The sequence below is a fragment of the Solea senegalensis genome, linkage group LG4 (genome assembly GCF_019176455.1).
Source record: "Solea senegalensis isolate Sse05_10M linkage group LG4, IFAPA_SoseM_1, whole genome shotgun sequence".
Classification (NCBI taxonomy): Eukaryota; Metazoa; Chordata; class Actinopteri; order Pleuronectiformes; family Soleidae; genus Solea; species Solea senegalensis.
In genome coordinates, this window is record NC_058024.1 from 10,358,184 (window position 1) to 10,381,004 (window position 22,821).

The window sequence follows — 22,821 nt, forward strand, 5'->3', positions numbered from 1 at the left end:
TGTGCATACTAATAGCAGGTTATTTGCGGCACAAATGTCACCTCTGAGGTAGAAAGACTATCGTCCGGGGGAAGAAAAGAAACAGGTGTTAATGAGTATAGGAAAAATGGGGGGAGGCAACACTAGGTGTTAACTTAACTTGCTGTCTCTTCCGTGTCTTCACTCAACGTGTGACTGCTGAGCTTTAAATATAGTCTCTGAATAAGGTAGAGTGGCAGGTTGAAAATGTCTACTTGTGTGCAGAGTGAGACGGTGGACAACACTGAGAAATGATGATACTGTGGAGTACACATTTCTTGGTGTTTCAGTGTGTAAGAATTAGCCAACATCTAATGGATGTCATTCTTCTTTGTTTGCGATTTAAGCTTCCACTTCAAAATATGACATGCATAAGGCGCTTTTCCATTATACATTTTTAGCATTACTCGGTTTGGTATAAGGCACGTCGTTTCCCATTATTATAGTACCTCCTCAATGGGGGCGTCTGACACAGTCACTGAACTAAAATACGACTGAACGGGTTGTGACTCGGCTAACGATCGCCGGCTTTCGTCAGACTCCTCTCGTTGCTAAATGTTGGAGATTAACACCTTTCTAAGTCTTTTTAACTCATCTACAGTTCGGCATTGTTCAGTTGGATTCTTGTGTCGGACGTTGCATTCATGACATCACATTTTAGTATCGACTCAGCTCGCTTGGAACCTCAACAGAGCAGGTACTAAAAAAAGCACCATGTACCATCACGGAAAAGCAAAAAAAACTCAGTTTTTATATAGCAGATTTTTTAGAAAATAAAGTTCATGAAGACATTTTCTTTGCTTTCATCTGATTCCCAATCAAGATACAGTGGTAAGAGTTGCTTTATATTGTTTAGATGAAGCTGAAAACTTTTTTTTGAACATCCGTGATTCAGAAACAGTCACCGACACCGCTAATATTTTCATTTTCACAGAATCTAGCTGTTATATTGAAGATTTCATTTCATTTTTTTATAAATATATTAAAACATACAGTTTACAAAGGACATCCTGAACTAAAAAGGGGGAGTAAAGGTATGGGGGAGGCAAGTTATTCATGAGCCAGGTTTTAGGAACAAACACTATCAGGTGCTGCACAATTAAACAAAAATTAAAAAAAATGAATAAATAAAAAAGCAAGATGCTATAACCATATCACATTAATTGATCCATTTATGGACCTTGGAAGTAGAAATCCCTTTCCAATAGCAAACACATTGCTCTGCTGTAAAATTAGCCAGTTTAATTCACAGGTACACACACACACACACACGCACGAATATACTGTATACACACACAAATAGTCCCAGTGGTGGTGGTTGGCACTGAGACAGGAGTAAATGGCTAATGCGAACGCTCCTGACAGGAGGCCTGAGGCAGTGTGTGGAGAAGCTCAGCTCTCTGACAGGTGTTGCCTCCCCCACCTTCCTCACCCCCCGTCACCCCAACACTAACGCACAGGCTGCATGTTGGGGGAGGCAAAAGTGCATGTGGGGAAATAACGCTTGCCATATATGTGTTTGTGTATTTTCAACCACAGTGACTGTGTGTGTGTGTGTGTGTGTGTGTGTGTTAGTCTTCTCCTCTGGGAAATAAAGCAGCTACCAAACTACTCAGAGCATTTTAAGGTGGAAGAGAAGAGGGAACGAGAGGAGGTGAAGAGACTTTTCCTATAAGTTTCCAGCTGTGTCGCTGGTGTTGGATGCAAGGTTGATGGAAAATGCAAAGAGGAAGAGGAAGCCCACCTGCTAAGCTGGGAGATTTGATAGTGGAGGAGCTTTTGAAACAGATTTGCTCTTCAAGCAGATTTGCAAGTCCTTTCAATCTTCTTGAAAAGTCGAAGCAACTCAGCAAAAAAAAAGTATATAAACCAAGCACATCTTTTAAATCTTAGAAGTGAATCCTAGGCGCATACACGCGAAAACTAGTTCAGGAGAATCCGCTAAAGTTTTTGTTTTGACATGTCAGCTTTTTATCCATGGAGAACTAGCATTTTGAAGCAATGAAATTATATTTTTGGAAAACTGGTTCAAGAGTGGGAAAAATCGTATATACAACCAATATGCTATCATCATCTTCCTCTTCTTGTGTTTGGAGAAGCTTTGGTCTATTCAGTTTATGAGAACTTTTAATTTAATTTCCTTAATCCCCTATTTATTATACTAGTTCAAATATTATTATACTAAATCAAATAAAGTTTTATTTATTTTTTAAAACGTTCATGCTCCATCCCTGTTTTTGGTGTATTTCTGGATCAGCTTTAAAGTGACACACAGTTTTTGGATAGGTGGGATTTGTGTAGATGAGGACATTTCTTAAATCGATGCAGTGTTAAGTTCTGTTACCATGTGGAAAAGCCCCTGAAGAATTCAGGTCTTTTTTGTCTTGATAAGTATGTGTGAAATGTTAGACAGCAGACAAATCACGCTGAGGAACAATGAACATGTTATACAGGTGAGGTGGCACTCAAGGACAGGTGAGAAAGAAGAGGAGGTGGAAAAGGAACAGTTACAGCTGCTGGGGTGGAGTGTGTGTGTGTGTAGGGGGGGAGTGTTAGTTACAGACACACGTTTGTGCAGCTATTCTTAGGACTTACATTCATTTGGAAAGCCTAGACAAAGCGTTATTACTAACCTTAACTAACCAGTTAATGTCTAACCCTAAACTTAACCTAAACACAATTCAAATCTAAACCCTGCAAAAAGCCCTTTAAAGTTGTGAGGACCAACCAAAATGTCCTCACAAAGACAGATTTTAATCAAAATGTGACCTCACAGGTTACTACAGACATGTGTACACAAACACACGCACTTGAAGTTTCATGTTGTATAGATTCACACATGCATCTACTCTTTTAATCTGCCATCTGAAAGACCTAAACCAAACTAAACTCTCTAAATGTCACCTCTATCAAAAACTGAGCAGCTCTGCGTTGCCTGAAATGGTACTATGTCCCACAACTTCTGGTTTCAAACAATAACCATACAATCAGGAATGTATGTTAAATAAGCCAGGTCTAAAACACAAGCTATGAAAACTAAAGTTGTAACAAGCAACACCATTTACCAACTGTAGGTGGACCCCTAGAGCAAGTCCTACTTTGTGTTACATTAATCCCACTGTCAACATGGAGCTGAAACCTGTTACACACAAGGGTAAAGGAGCAGTAAAGTAAAAAAAAAGAAAAACAAGACTCCAGAGAGAGAGAGAATACTGTTCCATATCTCATTGCAATCATTAAATGTTTGGAGCCGTATCAGTGTAAGCCTGCCAGTGCTCATTATAGCAAGCTGGCACATAGAAAGAAAAAAAACACAGCACAGCAAATCAGTTGGAAAGAAGTGAGAGAAAAAAGAAGAAAGAAGAAGCCCCTTTTTACACACTCTGTTAGAAGTGAGAAAGTTTATTCCACTTCATTCTGTGTTAACGATACAAGCATGTAACAGGGAGAGACTCTCACACCTCAGATTATGGAGAGCCCTCATTCCATCTGGAAGTCACATGCTGAGCTGGTATTCATGGAATCTTGATTGGCTCAGTTTAAAAAGCAATGCCTGCACATACAGGATAGTTTTAATTGTTTTTAATTGTCCAATGTTGGCTACTGGCTAAAACATAGTGGTCAAAAATGGCTGTTATTGTAGAGCTGGCCCTGCTCAATATAAAAATATTGAAAGACTAAATCTGGGGCAATGAAAAAGAAGGTGTTTGTACATTTATAAAAAATAAAGTATACTTTTTTTTGTTTAATTCTGACATCATTTCACACTGGACCTTAAAGAGGGGCTAAAGAGGGAGATGTTTCCTCTGTATTTTCAGACAAAAGTCATCTGTGTCAAAACAAGCCTTTTAGCTCAATTACAGAAGTAATCTGTGTGTCGCCTAAAATGTACTGTCACACCATCCAGGTAAAGAGACAACAACGGTGGAAAAAATCAGAGTGGCGATGAGGTGAAAGTGGAACTGAAAGTCACTGTTAACTGAGCTTTTACTTCAAAGTTGATAGTGGCGTCAAGAACCAACCAGGTAGTGTTTGCTGATAACTGAATCATCATTTTGAAAGATCTACATTACTTTAAAAGGAATGATAAGTAAAACTCTGATTCAGACACTAAATACAACCACTCTGCACTGAGATTACATGCTGTGTAAGTAGCAAAAGTGGAGTTGGATACGTCCTAATGCACCTGAGACCATGTGTAGTAGATCGTTTTAGGGCCCTTAGACCAAAGTGTACAGTCATTTCTCCATTTTCTATCGATTTCCTGAAGACATTATTTACAGCTACTATCACCTGTCTTTCACTCCCACACTTTGTAATGTCATGTCACTCATTATCAGTCAGAATTCGGAAGTTGACAAGACTCTGTCAACAAGTAGAGCTGTCAGCTGGCGTATGTGCAGACAAGGATCAATGTATAGTTCTTAAGACATTTATATAATATACACTTTTTTCTGCTGAAGGTTAAATCAAAATGTGCAGAGATACCGGATTATTGCACAGATTAATACTGATATATACTTATATCAATATACATATATATATATATGTGTGTGTGTTTTATCATATATACATTCAAAGTATCTAATGACATTTACACAGGCAATAAATTGTCTGTTTCTATACACATTTTTACAAAAATGTCTGGGGTTGGCCCTGTGCATTACAATAAAAAAGGTAGAAGGTGATATTGTCATATACACACAAGCCAAGGAATTCTAGAATTAAAAACATTTAGTAATTGAAACAAAAGAATATGGGTATGGATGAAGCGAACAGAATAAAATGTTATTGGTAGATAAATAGATTTATACTGTAGTGAAGTCAGTTTTCAAACTTGGTGAAAACACAGTACAGAAAAATGTCTATACTTTACAATTTTTTGGATTTTTTTTCCCCTATAGTTTTGACCCTCGGTGAGGGCGCAGTGTATTTTTTACTCACCAATAACTTGGCTTTTTCTTGCTCTTCGTGGACTTTCCCTCTCTCTACGATGAGCTCATCAAGGCCTGTGGTTGCAGCCGTCTCTCTCTCCTTCTGAGCCAGTCTGGACAAACTCTCCTTCACAAATGCCTGCTGACGCTCAAAGCTAAAGCAGGGAAGGACAAGAAGTGTTTTAACCTCAGCTGATACAAACACACAATCCAAATGTACTGTATATAAGATAAAATAATATAAACACATCTGTGTCCTTGACATTATGAGCACCTACTCTTTACGCAGTTCTTTCTGTATTTCTGTAGCAGAAGCTCCTGTGGGTTTTGGACCTGTAATTAAAATGGGAAGAATATCAATATAATTAATTAATGAAATAAATAAAGTTTCCTGAACAGTTTCATGGACAGATCCAACAAATAGAGTAGTAGAGGGTGTAGAGGGTTTAGTTCTGGCCAATCATATCCGTATTAAGCTGATTAAAATGAGAACCAAGTTCCTGTTTTCAAATTGACTCGTGACGCTCACATGCCAAAACATTTTCATTTTTAATTTCACTAACATTTACCAACAAACTCAAACAGCAGAGTTTATTTTAAAAAAGCACAGTGATGCAGCAACAGGCTCACCATGTTGAAAAAGGTATAGGGTGTAAAATTTAAAAGGTTGCAGCTTAATATCCCTCACCTCATCTTTCCTTAGTGCTAGAAAATTATGTAGCCTTCAGTTAGCATCAAAACTCAAGAGAGTTTGGTATAAATATAAAAGGCTCATTCTGGGGTTATAATAAAAACAACAATGCATTCAATGATTGCACACTTATATAAAAAATAATAATAATAATCCTATCTTTAATTTCTGCCAAGTGAAAACAATTTCACCTAAATTTTACACACTGGACCTTTAAAAAGTGTATACTGTGTGTGCTGTCCATTCAAATAAAATGATTCTTATCTATGATTTTAAGTTCTCATTAACTCATCTGGCACTGTAGTGTAATAAATCCTACCTACAACAAGTTCCTCATATTTATTGAAACTGCATTAAAGTGGTGTTATTATTAAAGTATAAATGCAGCTGGTTGTCCCTAATAAAGTGACATGTGATGGGGATGACACAGCAGTTCTGTAAATAATAACAAAAAGGATAGGTCTGTGAGCGTGGGACATACTTTCTGGTGGTTTGTTGCCGTCTGTTGGCGATGTCGACGACTTCTCACTGTCGGACCTCCGATGTTCCCTCATCCACCGGAGCACATCCTCCGAGAGCTGCACAGACACACGCACATAAACACACATACAAGGCCTCGGGTGTATGACCAGATCAGGACAGGTGTGTGACTGCCTAGGCAAGCAGCAGAATAAAAGCCCACATGTTACATTACTGAGTGACATGAGAGCTGGCCTGACTTTGCTGACATTTGAAAACCTTCAGGACTGCCCAATGTGGGGCCTCCAGGCCAAAGTCAGCCCACTTAAATGTTTAATTTTGCCCACCAGATACTGAAAAGAGTAAATCTACAGGTATTGATACTAAAAAAATAATCAAAAATATAACATATCTCTAAGCTTTTCTCTTCTTGTGACATAGAAGTCTTAATTATTTTCTAAATCTGTGTGTAGCTAGCACTAGTTCTGCCTTTGCTGCCTTCTTGCTTCACTAGGACAGTTTGTGTTAAAGACTTACCTCCGGTTCTCTGAGACATGAGTGAGGTAGTGAGATACACAAGCAAATTTTGAAAGAGAACGGTTGGAATATAGACCTGGAGTCGTCCTTTCAGAAAGCTCTACAGGTTCACCTGAGGAGTGGGCTAATGGTGCGTTCCAGTTGTAGACAGAATGCTCAAGGGGGACAGTCGAAGTAACCTCACATATCCAAACAAAGAATTCCAAGATGGCTGCATCACTAGTTAAATCTTTACTAGTTTTACTGTTAATTGCACTTCTGTCTCATTTGTTTCACATTAAGTCAGGCGTAAACGAAGTACGTTTTTCTATTTGTGGACATGTTGCTGTTTTGTACGCAAAATAGCATGTTATGAACTCATATTGCTAACAACTGCGAGGCTGAGCCCGAATTCTTAACTGTAACGCGGTGAACTCAGAGGCAATGCCACTCCCACTTCCAACCTCCAAGTAAATGGAACACACCATACGTCTGACAATGACAGTATTTGTACGAAAAAGTCACACACTGGAGCTTTAATATAGAATATTATATATTACAATGCTAAACATCAACATGTCTCTGAAAATGACAGCTTAATTGCACGCTGTGGTTGAATAAGGCCCATTTATATGCAAAAGACGAAGATACAGTAGATGGAACCTTTCATTCTTACTTTGTGTTTATTTCGTCCATTATTGTACGCCTCAGGGGAGTTTAAGATGACAGACAAAACACAGCAATACCACCGGAAATCATGGGGGCAGTTTAGAGTCAATAAGAGCCGATATAAGGGCTTTAGAAATATTGTTGCGGTGGACATATCGAAAATGACGTTCATCATTGGCTCCTCTCTCATCAGCTACTAAACCAATGAATAATATTCCCCATTATTGGGACGACTCACATTTAGTGGCCTTACATTCCACCACTGCAAAATCCGAAAGCACAATATTTATGACATTATCAGTGGTTTGTTGATGCATGCAACTTGGTACTTGGCACTGCCCTCTAGAGGAAGCATTGTCTAATACCAACGTGGAGGTGTAGGGTAGTGAGGGAGGAAAACGTTTGGGACGTAAAACGGACGAAAATGGAGTGTAAATGGGCCTTAATGGGTGCCCACTGCCCACATGTCTCCTGACCTCAGGCAGCGAGGACACGGCACTGGAAAGTGACCGGGTATGTGACCGTGTGTGACCGGAGTTCGTCTGAGGACATGGGAACTCTCCTGTCCTGTCGAGCCCGCCAGCCACAACGGCTATTAGCATGTTTACAATGTGAGACTAATTAAAACTTTGGCTTCACACTATACGATACGTTCAGTTATATATGCATGTATCTACCTTCACTCCTTCAATAACTGTGACCTTCATGTCTTCGTCCAGTCCGAATGACACTCTCCGTGCCGTGCTTTCGTGTGCTCCCATTTTCACCGGCTGTCCGCGGCTGCTCACACCTGATTATGACCAGATAAAAACAATAAAAGCACAGCTGTCACAGAACGACACACATGGATGACAGAGCGGCAGGAGGCGCCGCCACCGGGACTGGTGTAGCTGAAGACTCCAATAAAGGTCACTGGCGGCGCTGCAGTGTCCTCAAAGCGGATTGGCTGGATGAAAAAACTCAGAGCCAATGGGTGAAGGCGGTGCAGCTCTGTGGACTCAGGGAAGACGGGAGATGTAGTTTAAATACTGTACCACTGATAAAGCCTGGAGCCAAAAACTACAATATCAGAACATGGGAAAACGCAAGGATTATTTTTAAAGGGCGAGTTGTGGTTTTATGAAATGTGACATACAGTATACATATTGTCTGACAGCAGAGAAAACTTGTTTTTAGTAAAATATCAATCACATTCTAACTGCAGTTTACTACATTTGCAATACTTCCAGTGGGTTTTGGACAGCACGGAGACAATCTGAAGTAAACCTCAAACCTCTGATGTGCTGCTGCATTCATGCACATATGAATACGTTGAGAACATGCAGTACAGTGCTACATACTGACACTTGGGGTAACCTCAGAAAATATTCCAAATAGTTGGAATCATTTGGGTCTTCAGTACATTTCCTCTGCTGAGTACATTATATTACGATTTGATTCAATTTGTTGTGCCCATTCACTTCAAATCAACGGGTAAATGAAGACCTGGCTGTCCTGTCTCCATCTCCAAATAAGCAGTTTGCTGTGTACTGTATCAAACACAGAGGTGGAAAGTAATGAATTACATTTACCGCGTGTTTCTGTCATTTTTACTTAAGTATGGGGTTTTTTTTAAGTACTGTACTTTGCTACATTTTAAATCACATTAATGATTAAAATTAATGAGTAAAACATTTATTTTTAATTATTTAATTAACCAATCAATCATGCACCAGAATCCTTGGCAGTGAATGACAGGTGACTTGGCACTAATGAAGGTCCCTGAGTGAGTATTAATTAAGCATTTGTGACCTTGATACGTTATGTGTTTGCTTATTTTATTTTATACAGGTTTGCCTTTAATTGAAATCAATTAATGTGAGATTTGTATCCCCTTGTCCTTTTTGCAAGACACAAGAACCCCAACCTTGTTAAAAAAGAAATTTTTTTATTAAAGTAAATTTTAAACAAGCTACTTTTTTACTTTAAATTTAGTACATTTTTAGACCAGTACTTTTACTTGTACTTAAGTAAAATGTTATCAAATTAGTGATACTTTCACACACCCATCCTTCAAAAAACCTGAACATAACCCTCTTATAGGACTACAGAAGAGTGTAGTTCCTAAAATGAACCACATGGTGGCACCCAATCCCACATTTCAATATGCTATATGCCATGACCACAGGCCACGATTAAGTGTACTTTTCTCCAAATAAAACACATCAAGTAGTTCATTGTTTATTCTGTTGCTCATGCAACGCTCAACACATTGCATTAGTACGTACTGAATACTATACAATCAATGCACTTAAATAAAAAAAAGGCGTAGTTTTTTTTTGTTTGTTTTTTAACACTCCATTTGTAAAATTATTTCCTCCTCAAACAACTTCTGTATCCAGAATGTGCACTTTTCATTTCCGTAACATTGAGCGTAATGTCATAAAACAGCAAACTGGTGTTTCCAATCACTATTCGAACACCAAGCAATGCAGCAGTGTTAACCAGCACTCAAATATGAATACAAACATTCCAAGAGTTAGGCAATTTACTGTGTTTACTCGTAAATATAGCACTTCTTCACTTTGCAGTAGTGAAAAATACATATAACCCTATATTTTCTGCACACAGTTCACCACTAAATACTGCCATCTTAAATACAGTAATCCACTCCTGCCAAACACATGTTCAGGGGAAAACTTGCATCATATCTTATCTACTTTGTATTACTGTAAGAAAATGTGATATGAGGTGGTTTCAAAGGTATACTTCTGTAATAATATGTTTGCGAGTATGGATCATGAATTGAGCCAAGATATAAACAAGTCAAACTTGATATAAAATGAATCAGGATGATTTTTTTTCTTAAATAACCACTGAAAGCCTTATCGTTTAGAGGGGAAACAAAGTTATTCATCTTTGTATCAAAGCTGTATAAACACCACAATTTCATGCGACAGAATTGAGCAATGTTTTCTTTTTGGTCAACTGGTTACCACTTCTCTTAATATAATATAAAAACTATAACAAATGGGGGAACAAAGAGTGGGGTAGCAGCAAAATAAAACAACATACATACATCAGAAAACCTCTTCTACAGCAAACAAAGCTGAATAAGACATGTTGATAAGGAAGGAACACAGGTCTGAATGTGAACACAAAAAAAATAGGTTCATATTTCTGGTTTGAATCACACAGATGATGACGTCTCCATAATCGCTATGAAGTGTGCTTTTGTGCTTTCAGTAGGAGTGATAAATCAGATGGGAGAAAGAAGCAAAACCAAATAAAAGAGGAATGAAAACACATGGCTGAGATGTGATTTTTGTATTTTTCGCTTGTTCTGGTCTCAGCCTCTAAGCAGGGAGTCTCACAGACGGCGTGTGGTTTTTAAAATGAATGCAAAGCCTGCATTAATGACTTACTGATTTTCTTATTAGGCTGTGTTGATGCGCATCACACTAATACTTGTTCACTTGTTACCAGGACAAACAGCACCAATCTCAGAAGACAAAGTACACCTGTCAAAACACACGAGTCCTTGCCCTGTATTAAGAGGCACAGTGACAATTGAGACACAATTCTAATACAGGGCAGCGGATAAAGTCAGCAAAGATATTGTTATTCAAAGGCTTTAGTGGGAATGTACAGATGTTAAAGATTCTGGAACTTAAAATGAAGCTAAAATGTCAACACTGAAGACTGAGCATTTGATGCTGGAATGACAGAAAATGTGCTAACATGAGTCAGTAAGCGCCCCCCCCCCTCATTTAAAAGCCTGTGGAACACAATCAACATGGAGTCAGTCGGGGCCACAACAAAGGACAGAACAACTCTGAGTGTAGAGCCACAGCAGCAGTGCACTCTTGCAACTGTTTTAGCAAAGCAGTTGCTAAATCCGCAGTCCTCCACATAAATGACGAGCATAGGTCCCCCTCCATTAGTATCCAAATGCGGTACGTTTTTTTGTTTGTTTTGATCAACTCCACTGGTCACCATCCTGCCCAACATGTGTGCATTATATTTAAAGTCCAGCTGGATGACCATCTCAGGCATTGATGGGTCTCCAGCGGTCGGCTTCAATACTGTTAATGCTGCTGGACCCAAACGGTCCAGAGGCAACATCATCCAGGTATGCTCCCACCATGCGAGAGCTGCCTGGACCAGAGCCATCGATCTGGGTGGAGGAGTAGAACAGACCCTGGTCATTCAGCTCCTTACGGCCAAGAGTAGTAGCGACGGTCGGAGGAAGGTGGACGTCGGTGTCGTCTGGCTCATCTATCTGTGACTTGTAGGAGAACAGGATCTTGGGCTCTGAACTGTGAGAGAGGAGAAGGGTAGTGAAATAACAGGAAAAACCAGATCAACTTTTTGTATTTTTCCATATATTTTCTATGATTCTCTTTACATACCCAAAGAAGCCTTTGAGGAACGTGACATAGATGAGTGGAGCAAATGTGGAGAAATAGAGGAAGGTAGTGACATCCACACAGCTGGATCAGCAAAGACATAATACACACAAGTTAGAGTTGGGGAACATTGACATGGCCGAAAAGGTTATTATGACAAATATTATATCAGGAAATAACAATAATTATCATAATAAATGTCAGATAATAAAATAAACTATAACAATACGTTGCAACTCAAAATGTGTTTGCACATACATAAACACATCACAGGGATACACACTCACTAGCCACTTTATTATTAGGTACACCAATTCAGCTGCTGGTAAACACAAAACATCCAATCAGCCTACCACATGGCAGCAACTCAATACATTTAGGGTAAACATGGTCAAAATGCTGATAAAAACGAAGAAAAATGATCATTTAATTGGCTGTGAATGTCCTATGATTGTTAGTGTCATATTCAATATTCAGTGAGCAGCAGTTTTCTTGGCAAAAAAAAATACCCCAATGATGCCAGAGGTGGTTTTAGATAATACTAAGGCAACAATAGCTAGAAAGAGGACCATCTATGAACGCACATCATATCAAACCTTGAAGCACATGGGCTACAGCAACATCACATCACGTCTCTCCTAACCCATTAAGCATCTTGTGTCCCTAATAAAGTGGCCAGTGGGCGTATTGCCATTGAATTATATTGTGATAACATAATTAATCATAACTTAACTATATTGTGTCTGTTTGTCATGTTCTCATCTACACTTGACTCAGTCCCTTCTTTGCAACTCGGCAGGAAAAAAAAATCACTTACAGAGAAGGCTTTAAAAGAAAAACAGCCACCCAGGTCCAAATCCATTTCTCTAAAAAGGTTGTCCGACATAAATCTTTGGTGGTTTTAAACTAATAGCTGCTCTCGGTCCAAAAACATTACTCAGCTTCAATTTCTCCTTTAACAACTGCGACATAAGCAGGTTGAATAACAGAAATCCAGTGTCCAGTGTTCTGTGGCAAATGTATTGTGCAAGGATATGCTGCTACACACAGCACTGTTGACGATATTACTGACCAGAGACCCTCTATGATTCCAGCACAGAGCAGAGCGCTGCCCAGACCCTGGACCAGGTTGAGTAAAGCCAGGATGGCAGCGTACACATAGAAACTCCTCTTAGCTAAACACAGCAAGCAAACAAAGAAGAAGGTTAAACAGAGGACAAGGGCTTTTCATGTTTCATGTTTCATGTTTAGAGAGAACAGCTGTACACTTTTTCTTTTCCTCTCCCTTTTCTGCTTCAGAATGTATCGATTGAAATAGAAATAATACTATATATTATTATATTATAAATATAATATAGAGTACATTAAAGCATCAAGTCTCTGATTTGACTTGAGTACATCTGATTCAATCTTGACTAAAATGTCTGAGAGATATCACCTTTTCATCATACAAATGGCAAGGGCTCAAAAAGATGCTAAAAGCTTCATGTGGGCCTGGGTCGACTGAAAATGGAGGGATGTAGAAGCTAATAACGTTAAATAAAAAGGTCAGTTTGCCAACAGATGCACCAATTTTTCCATAGAGTTTTTTTAATACCAATATAAAACCAGATCAAATTTAAGCAGAGACTTGGATATAACGTGACATATTACTCTTACATCAAACTGAATCTCCAGACATTTTCTCGCACAGACATTTATGGTGTAATGAACATTCTTCAGTGGAAAATGTTTCCCTTAATTCTAAATCACATGAAATATTTATGCTGGTATTTAAACTCACAAAATGTTCTTTTCTAAGTTGGACTTACATGGCAGAGATATCCTCTCCCTCACCGGAGTTTTAGGCAAGACCACAATCAAAGAGTACACCTAAAAATGATAAATAATTAATCAAATATCAGCAGTGTGAAAAGTGTGTGCTCATGTCGCTACTGCTGCAGATCTACTATCTTTACTGACCAGGAAAAAGAAGGTGGAACTGGCCAACCAGAAGTGCCGCCCCCCGTGGCCGTAGATGTTGAAGTCCTCAGCAGAGAGGTGACTGTCTGGATACAGGATTTCTAGTGTGCCCTAAAACAATTCACCAATTAAAAATGAGAAATGTACTGCATATATTGCATAATGACAACTTCCAATCATTTTCTGCTGGGCAATGTAACTAGAGACTCACTAGAGACGCTTTATAAAGGTACACCTGTTCAACAGCTTGTTCACACAAATATGGAACAGCCAATCACATGGCAGCAAACTCAATGCAAATTAAGATTCCATTCAGATTCCACATTGCTCAAATCTGATCACTTACAGATCAGATATGGTGGTTCATGTGACTGCCCTCTCGAATAACACCCATGCACACAAATACCTTTTCGCATGCGTCAACAACAGTAAAGTCATATTTGTGAGACAATTCGCAACAGAAGTAGGAGAAGCAGGGGATACGCAAAAAAACAAAACATAAAATGTACTTTTATTAGGCCCCATTGGGGAAATTCAGAAAGTGAATTTACTGCAGTGAATTTGTGATTTAGATTTAGCTCCAGAGAACAAGACAACGACGACTGGCACATGCATCAGGGCAAAAAGCTGCATGGATTTTAATACTACTGTTCTCATTTATGTCACATGGTCACATATTGAATATACTATGTATGATCTTCACGATCAGATTCCTGTGGTGTTGCAATCCTGAAAAAAAAAATCTGATCCGAGTCAAAACAACTGGGTAAAAAAAGTCTGATAATGTGAGCGTGGCCATAAGCCATGATCAGGTGAAATGTAAAGTGAGCATCACAATGTGAATAAAAAGGTGATTTAATTGACTTTGAACGTTGTATCGTTGTTGGGGCCAAACTGGGCTGTTGTGGAGTATTTCTGAAAAGGCTGACCTAGTGGAATTTTCCGGCACAACAATTTCTAGGATTTACAGATAATGGTAAAAAAAAAGAAAAAAGAAAAGAAAACAAAATATCCAGTGAGTGGAACAAGTTCTCTTGAAGAATGCCTTTTTGATGCCAGAGCTCAGACAACAGCAAGACTTGTTACAGATGATAGAAAGTTACCTTGCACCAGTAAATCAAATAACTAAGTTATTCAGAAGACCATCTGTGAAAGCATAACACGTCAAACTTTGAAGATCATACCAGGCACCACTTTAGTCCCGGCCCCCTGTATCTGATAAAGTTACTGGCAAGTGTATAACCTTCAAAAATGCTATATCGTCTTGTCATCTGTCATTACCTGTGTGATGGAGTAAGCCAGAGCCAGGACAGCACTGATAGCCAGCACACGCTTTATACTGGACTTGCTCTCCAGGTGACCTAAAAAGTACAGGTGATGGAACGTGTCACAAACACAGAGACAGAAGAAAAAAAACACTCCAGTTAGCACGTAAATGAGAAATGAAACCAGAAAAAAAAGCACTAACCGAAAGCCAGTCCCAAGATAACAACACTGAGCTCAATAGCCAACAAGAAGAAGCGGGTGATTTCCCACAGCACCTAAAGAGACAAAAAAAACATCATGTGTACCTAGTATGACATAGACCACATCACATAATGATCCAGAGTGTGCACAACTTAGAATATTGTGATTGTGATTTTTTTTTACTGTTGACAGAGTCGACCAATATTGGGTTTTCAGGGTCGATATTGATACCAATAGATACTATTTTGTGTTTATAATAAAAACGCAAATATCTCAATCACAATTTTTGTTTAAACAATTTATTTTAATTAATTTAATCTAATTAGCCCATGGGAAACAAAATGCCTGATAATGCCCTAATAATCAGCTAGTAAGGTGACTGGTCAACTCCAGCACACTGTGGGAACAGTGCTTATATCACTGGACACGGCTGGTATGCGAGAAATGTCAGCTATGCTTTTACTTTCAGTCATGAAAGCCCTGCAAACTCGGTCACACGCTATGTATGCCATACTTGAATTTTTGCTGCAATGCTGCAAACCACCATGTACGTACAGTACATGCTATGCAGAGAAAGCGTTTAATTGGAAATTACAAGTCCATGTAAGATGTAATGCCACATTTGAAACCAGATTTTATGGTCCTTCAAATGAAAAGCTTTGTATTCACTGAAGTGTACAGTCAACATGAATGTCTTGTGATGAGTACAGCTCGGAATAAGCCTGTAATTACATTAAACCGCTCTATTTATGTTGAGTGCACTTATTTACATTGCATTAGAGTATAATCAAGTAGCTTGACTTTTACATTTGTTTGTTTTCCCCACACTGTACCTACAAGCAAACAAACTTTCTAAACACCTTAAAGAGAACAACATGCAACCATTACCAACTTGATGGCTGTGACTTATACATAAAGGTTTAAAACAGGGTTTTTTTTACATTTTACTTACTTTGTCTATGATGGTGGCAGCACTGGATGCACTGACAGTCATGGACACGATGGCCCGGGTGATTCCAACTGCTGCTACAACAAAAACCTGAGAAACACAGAACATACCCAATGAGTTGAGTTCAACATTAATGATACCAACAGTGCTGGCTATGTAACAGACTGTGATATATTGTGATAAATGTGATACATTTTATGTAAACATGCTGTATAGTTAAATTAGAAAAAAATTAAATGCCAAGGAAAAGGTGTATTTTAGTAACAGCAAAGAGGCCTGTGGTACAAAGTTTGGGAGCAGTGACCGAAAACGCACTTTCCCCTGTGCTTCAACCTCGTTTCTGTGACAGCCAAGAGCAGCTGATAAGCTGACCTGAGAGCCCGTGTTGGAAGCAGGTCAGTGAGCGAGGGAGTCGAGCGACATCGTTTAAGGATTTAAAAGCAAATAAATTATTTTTAAATGGATTTCGTAAGGCACAGAGAGACGATGGAGGGAGGCCAGAATATGTGAAATTTGCATACGGTTGTGGGTATGAGTTAAAAGCCAGGGACAGCCATGATGACAACCCTAGAATTAGGTGTTTACATTAATGTGATAGCAACAATGCAGAGTTCACATTCTCTCACAAAGTTCTGTTGCCTTTCCAGACACCGCAAACCGGAAGAATATCCACCTCTAATCGTTGCTGTTCGAATACCATCACTGGAAAGAATAATCCAGTGGACAAACGCAATCATTTTATCAGTCGATTATTCATCAAGGTCACGCGTCCGTGTCGTAAGACATATTTTTGTGAAGATCACTGCCACAGTGAAATATCCAGAAATCTGTTTTCTCTCCTTTGTGTATTTCAAAGATTGGCATTAACACCAGCACCACTGTGCAGCACTAATTTAAGCTAATTTTCCTTGGGTAAATGTTTGTGTCTTACCAGCAGGTAAAAGGTAACGAATATGGGGCTGGACGTGAGTCGAATCTTTGCCCTGGCTGAGGGCAACTTCCACATCAGGAATACAAAAAAGGCCACATTAGGCACAAGCAATAACATATCCCAGAACCGCACCCTAGAACAGAGAGATAAAGGTCAGGAGGTCGGCATATTTCACCTTCACTCATTGAATCAAGAGTAAAACTACAGCTCCCCGGTACCTGGACTCTCCAATGTCCTCATAGAGAACTTGCAGACATTTGTGAGGCTTGGTGATGTTGGCTTCACGATCAGGTTTCCATGTCGTAAATGTTGTTGTGTTCTCCAGAGGTGTGGGTGAAATGCTGCCATTGTACTGAGCAAACCTAACCACAGCAGTCACTGTGGCTAGCATGGTGTCAGAGACTGAGGGGGAGGAAAACATCAGATTATGCTAAATAATAATATTGATTCCTATCAGCTGATACATTTAACTTCTTACATGAGCATGACACCAAGATCAAGATAGTTTGAGATAGTTTACCCTTCTGAACAAACCTCTTTATTTGCTTGTCTTTAACTGTGATCATCGTCTCATGTATTTTATTCTTCTGTTTTGTGCTTGTTCAAGTCATATAATACTGCATGATACATTGAAAATGTATTGTAATTGCAAATCTACAGAAACTGTTAAATTAAATGACATATGAGTTTTACTGTATCTATTTTAATGTTGTATATTTATGTTAAGTGTATCTTATGTTTTATTGTTATGATTATGTCATATTTATATAATGTATTTTGTGACTGTAGATTTTTCAAAACTGTTTCTGACAACAGGGGACATTTCCAATGTTAGTTCTGCATTTGTACAGCTGCTTGCTTCATGTACTTGAGCATGACGCTGCCACAGCTCTCTCCACTTTAAAACAAACATTATGTAACGAGACTTGCAGCTTTATCAGCCCAATGTGTGGTCTTACGCCTCAAGTTTAAAACTGTGAAACCAATACAACACCCTAACCATTTATTCACGTGTACTCCGACATCAAAAAACCCAAACATTTACAGTTAGTTTAACAAAATACTTTCGCTTCTTCACAGGAGATTTCACACATTAGCTAGCGCTGCTACTCCCAGTTGCTAGCTCTCGTTGGGAGATAATATGTTCCGTTTAATCCAATTTAAAATGATGTTTTATTCCATTTCAATTAGAGACAAAACGGCAGGGGTGTTGACAGTAAATATAGATTGTTGACAAACATATGACACCACTGCGTAAACATTAGCATCAGATCATACGCGATACTTCCAGTGCAAGTGCAATGACGCTGTCCCGACGAAACGACAGCGACTAAACCAGGTGAAAATTAAAAGACTTACCGATTCAGAGGACTCGTATTCAAGGCTGCGACTCAATGTGAATGTTTTTAAAACGGGGCGACTTAAGCACACACTTCCAACGATCTCACATACACTGTAATCGATCGACAAATCGATCCGTGATAAAGAACATGGCAGCACTTGATAGTTCCGTTTACAAATCTCTCCTGTGTGGTCAGCTGACCGACCGGAGCAAGTCTCGCGAGATTCCCCTGTGAACTACGTTATTTGAATATTGAGGAGAGGCAGACTGTGGCAATGCTGCAAAATGTCCTATATTTCTTTAGTTTTACAGTACTTTCAAAAAAACATATATATTGTTTAATGTCAATGACAATGAATATGAGAATATCATCTTCCAAAGTTGTAATTATATGTATTTAGGGTTTGGTCCATAAAATGTTGATCACCTGAAAATGTTCTCAAATGTCTAGTTTTGTCCATGAACTAAAACAATTCAATTTTAATGATTTATTTGCAGTAAAATTATAAGATTTAATTAAATTATTATTTTTATTAGATAGCAACAGAACGCAGATGTAACCAGCGGTAGCCTTGCAGTCGACCACTACCAGCCATTTCCTCCTCCACAAAATAGACAATTTCCCTGTCTAAGTGTGTCCTTATTTGTGAAGCCCAAACCAAAATATAACTTTATGCTCTGCATATAGCTTGGGATTCAAGGGGATTTGTAACAACATTATTGGCCTGAAGAAATTATAAACAAAACTCAGTTTAGATCTGTTTTTTTTGTTTTTTTTAATTTTCAATGTTCATCCCTTTTGCATTGCATTACTATGACATCGATATTTATGGACATATCATTTTCACAAAACAATGAATATACAGGGGAGTGAAATCAGAATAGTTTGAAACAAAGTTGCCTGAGGAAGGAGGAAATGTGCCTTTATCTTCTATGACACATCTAAAGATTTTTAAGTGTGTAAGAATGAGTGACATCTAATAGTGAGACTATGGATTGTAATGGAGGACTCCCCTGCTAATGTCTACCTTCCCTAAGTGTCAACCATGGTGGGGAATGATGTTAGACTTCTTTTGGAGAATAAGCTTCCGTTTCAAAGCACAAAATGTACTAATGTACTAATGTAAATGTACCAAATGCTTTTAATTTAAAAGCACTTATATAGTTATATACACATACTTATGGTTAGTTTATTTAATTTCTGCCAATAAACACTGGACCTTAAAATTCTTCACATACAAATATGTTTTTTAAAGAGAATTTGATCGCTCTTCTATGCAGCACATTTGTTAAGAGGTTCACAACAGTTGGCAGAAGCATAGTTTTGATTATGAATGAACAGTGACACGTGCATTTGGGTGCCCTGACAACATCCTGTATGCGAGGTGTACCGGTTCAGTCAGGTTGGCCTTGAATGTGTACACGTGCGTCTTCCCACTGATGGGGCTGATGTTGTAGAAGCTCAGCCTGTGTGTCTTGAAGCTCAGCTTGATCTCGAGCCTGCACGACACTGTGGTCCTCTTCAGCGGCACAGCATGTTTTTGCTCAAAGGCCGTCAGCAGGTTGTTGAACCACATCAGACACCAAGAGTCACGGCTGCTCTCCAGAGCAGATGGCAGCCCGCTGCGTTCCAGCTTCCCACTGTAGCACACGCCAATGATCCACGGGGAGCCTTCGAGCTCTACCTCCCAACTATGATCTCCTTCTGAGAAGCTCTGTGTGCTGAGGACCTGGAAGAAGCTGGTGAACCTATGAGGAGAGGATGGGTAAGGCTGTTTTGTCGGGCTGAACGTCACAGTCTTCATGTCCTCGGAGAGAATCAGGTTGGGATGAGCTGTTTCTGGATCAAAGGTGACCTCTGAGGGGTTGAGGGTGTTTCGCAGAGAGCGCTGAATCCATCCAAGTCTTTCCCTCATTTCAACATTCATGTTATCCAGTTTGGGACAGACTCTAGCTGGGTTGACTTTTGATTCAACATGGTCTTCCACCTCTCCCACTGGTTTCTCCATCAACTCCACAATGTGTGGTTGAAGGTTTCGAAGCTCGTCATTAAATTCACTCTCATCGTCTTCAGTCAACAGGGACTCTGCTCTGAGCATAGCCCGCCTCAGCTGTTTAGTCAGCTCGGAGGTTTGACTGACCCGAATGAATATCGCAGCCTCACCTGGATCTAACTCTTCTTCAATCATTTGCATCACCTGCTCGCTGTAGCGCTGGGACAAATCCTTGATTTGCTCGAGGAGTTTGGATGCTTTCTCCCTCAGCTGAGCATTAGCAGTGGTAACTTCCAACTTCCGTTCCTCGTCTCTCTTCAGAACACCCTCTGCCATCTCCAACTTTAGGTTCAACTCTGTGATTTGAGATGCCAGTCTGAATTTGGGTTGTTCCATTTCCATTTTACCTTTGCCACAGCTGTCTTCTTGATCCAAAGAAATAGGAAGCTCTGCAGATTCAGATTCAGTTTGTGTGTTAACATCAGGGGGCTTTGCAGTGGAGCTGGTTTTACCATCATTGGCTTTGTAGACCTCTACCATGTTACACATTTTTAAGCTTTTCACTAGGCTTGTGGTTCCCTGATATCCTGCCTGGCATTCAGGACAGCTGTGTTGGTCAAGTCCTTCTCCCATGATCTGAAGGCAGGCAAAGCAGTAGATATGACCACATGGAAGGGAAACCGGGTCAGAGTAGAGTTGCTGACAGATAGGGCAAGTGAGCTCCAACTCCAGGGCTTCTGAAGGAATCCTTCTAGGAAGGTATGCATCAGGCTCACTCACAGACATGGTGTCACTTGCTGGAAGAATAGATCGACAAATCAACTTTATTTAGGATGCACGAGGTGAGCCATAGCAGGTAAAATAAAATAAACAAAGTATTGATTAAATTTGATTAATAAATTTGATTAATAACTATTAATTACAACTGTGTCTTGAGGACAAATTATACTGTACATTTCCCCATTGTGGGATTAATTGAAAGATTATATTATTTTAGACGTGTCATGTACATAGAGTCGTGTGCAGAAAGCTCAACATTTTACATTGTCGGAGAATATAATAAATTTATGAAGCATGTTAGCAACTGAGCATTTTGTATTTCCATACATCTCAAGAAAATGTACTAAAATATACTAAAACCACAAACAACTACATGAAAAACTATATAAAAGTCCCTTATTTAATTAATGAAACCTTAATTGCCACAAAAGAGGAATTAGTTTTGAGTTGAGAGCATAAAAAAACATAAAAACAAAAAAGTATACAAGATAAAAGACATTTTTCAGTGTACAAAACAGAAATTTCCCTGAAAAAAATTTATTCTCTTGCTGTCATTTTGTTAATTTTCTGTCAGTTTCTCAATGTAGATCTAAATACTTACTGTCTTGTAAAAATAAGAATTATAGTAAAATAAGGCCATAAAAGAAATATACCTGAACTGATTCAAACTTGTGCTGTCACCAAAGGAGATGTCACTTTATCAGATAATCTCCAGGTCTTACATTTTAACCTGCACTAAAATACTCAGGGCAGTTATAGATATAGCTCTGCAGCTATAGCTGTATCTGCATCTATCTGTATCTGGGACCAGAGTTTAGAAGTAGAAAAATAAAAGAATGAAAATGTACAAAATCTAAAATGGCGGGCTTCCTGTTGAGCATAGCCAAATGCACCAGAAACTTTTTTTGCAGCTTGGCATGATTTAGAGTTGTACAGTTAAATTACGTTGTTTTAATCCTATCTGCCACCTCCCCGATAAGATCTTGTGTTGCCCTCTGGTTCTGGTTCTGGTTCTGCGATTTTGACGACATAGCCCGGCCCCCTTGTGTAGCCACGCCCACGTCAAAAGTTTGCACCTGTTTACCAGCACGAGGTTTGAAACCAGGATGTGTTCTCATGTAAAACTAGTAGTTTTAAATACAGTAATGGCAAAGTCAACAGAGTTGCGCGTGTTTGAAGAAAGATGTCTGAGTGTAGCTCAGTGATATTTCTGCTTCGTCACCGCGGTGTCGAGTTAAGTTTCGTTTCCCAGTGAAGGAAAGGAGAATCTCCGTTTTATTCTGTCGGTTTGATTAAAACAAACACATTTGCTTCTTCGGCGTGTCACTGCTTCGAGAGACCTGGCTACAATTTAAAGTGGCTTTGATTTTTTTGCGTGAATATTTATGGAGTTACAGGCGTATTAACAGTATCGTATGATCTTTGATATACAGTAGTTTCCTGAGATCGAAATGTAAGACTTACCAGCGGTGAGAGTAGAGGACTATTGTTTGACTGGTGTTGACTCTTCCTGTGTTCACTGACGCAGAGATTAACGGGCACACTCATCACGCCTCTCATAAACAAACCAACCTCACTGGAGCTCAGAGTGCAACACACCTCACCTGAACACCAATCCACTCGAATCCGCTACGGTTTTTGCCTGACGCCCCTTAGAACTGATTAAATAATTGCATTTAAAAAAAGTTTTATTTCATCAAATCATTAAAAAAAATATGCAC

The 22,821-nt window shown here is 39.1% G+C and overlaps 3 protein-coding genes across 4 annotated transcripts in view; all 3 read right to left on the bottom strand.

The window, feature by feature from the left end:
• The window catches only part of LOC122768758 (MICOS complex subunit mic25a-like), a 63,506-nt gene extending 55,291 nt beyond the window's left edge, over nucleotides 1-8,215 (bottom strand). Inside the window, exons 1-4 of one of the 2 annotated variants that reach the window (XM_044024967.1) lie at nucleotides 7,965-8,215; nucleotides 6,125-6,221; nucleotides 5,231-5,285; nucleotides 4,963-5,107 (exon numbers count right to left, since the gene is read on the bottom strand). In XM_044024967.1, the coding sequence (XP_043880902.1) occupies nucleotides 4,963-5,107; nucleotides 5,231-5,285; nucleotides 6,125-6,221; nucleotides 7,965-8,048 (381 nt within the window). In that variant the 5' untranslated portion in view covers nucleotides 8,049-8,215. The remainder of the gene's footprint in view (nucleotides 1-4,962; nucleotides 5,108-5,230; nucleotides 5,286-6,124; nucleotides 6,222-7,964) is intronic. The other variant, XM_044024968.1, reaches the window with a different exon arrangement.
• A 1,279-nt stretch (nucleotides 8,216-9,494) lies between these two features.
• On the bottom strand, nucleotides 9,495-18,530 carry tpra1 (transmembrane protein, adipocyte asscociated 1). Its single transcript, XM_044024668.1, has 11 exons — nucleotides 18,344-18,530; nucleotides 17,203-17,386; nucleotides 16,985-17,117; nucleotides 16,057-16,143; nucleotides 15,106-15,178; nucleotides 14,919-14,998; nucleotides 13,638-13,748; nucleotides 13,487-13,547; nucleotides 12,748-12,850; nucleotides 11,679-11,759; nucleotides 9,495-11,585 (listed from the first exon to the last, which is right to left on the bottom strand). Exons 2-11 carry the CDS (start codon nucleotides 17,373-17,375, stop codon nucleotides 11,315-11,317), a joined length of 1,173 nt encoding a protein of 390 aa, XP_043880603.1. The 5' UTR covers nucleotides 17,376-17,386; nucleotides 18,344-18,530; the 3' UTR covers nucleotides 9,495-11,314.
• A 553-nt stretch (nucleotides 18,531-19,083) lies between these two features.
• Nucleotides 19,084-22,682, bottom strand: trim107 (tripartite motif containing 107). Its single transcript, XM_044023230.1, has 2 exons — nucleotides 22,565-22,682; nucleotides 19,084-21,117 (listed from the first exon to the last, which is right to left on the bottom strand). Exon 2 carries the CDS (start codon nucleotides 21,104-21,106, stop codon nucleotides 19,655-19,657), a length of 1,452 nt encoding a protein of 483 aa, XP_043879165.1. The 5' UTR covers nucleotides 21,107-21,117; nucleotides 22,565-22,682; the 3' UTR covers nucleotides 19,084-19,654.
• Between the last annotated feature and the right edge of the window lie 139 nt (nucleotides 22,683-22,821).

What these genes read in the sequence shown, in the direction of transcription:
- trim107 (XM_044023230.1), bottom strand. Translation starts at nt 21,106, where the DNA reads ATGTCTGTGAGTGAGCCTGATGCATACCTTCCTAGAAGGATTCCTTCA.
- tpra1 (XM_044024668.1), bottom strand. Translation starts at nt 17,375, where the DNA reads ATGCTAGCCACAGTGACTGCTGTGGTTAGGTTTGCTCAGTACAATGGC. An exon ending in GTTCCACCTTCTTTTTCCTG is followed by an intron (nt 13,548 to 13,637) that starts GTCAGTAAAGAT and finishes TATCATTTTTAG; the next exon opens with GTGTACTCTTTGATTGTGGT. An exon ending in GGAATCATAGAGGGTCTCTG is followed by an intron (nt 11,760 to 12,747) that starts GTCAGTAATATC and finishes TTGCTGATCCAG; the next exon opens with CTGTGTGGATGTCACTACCT.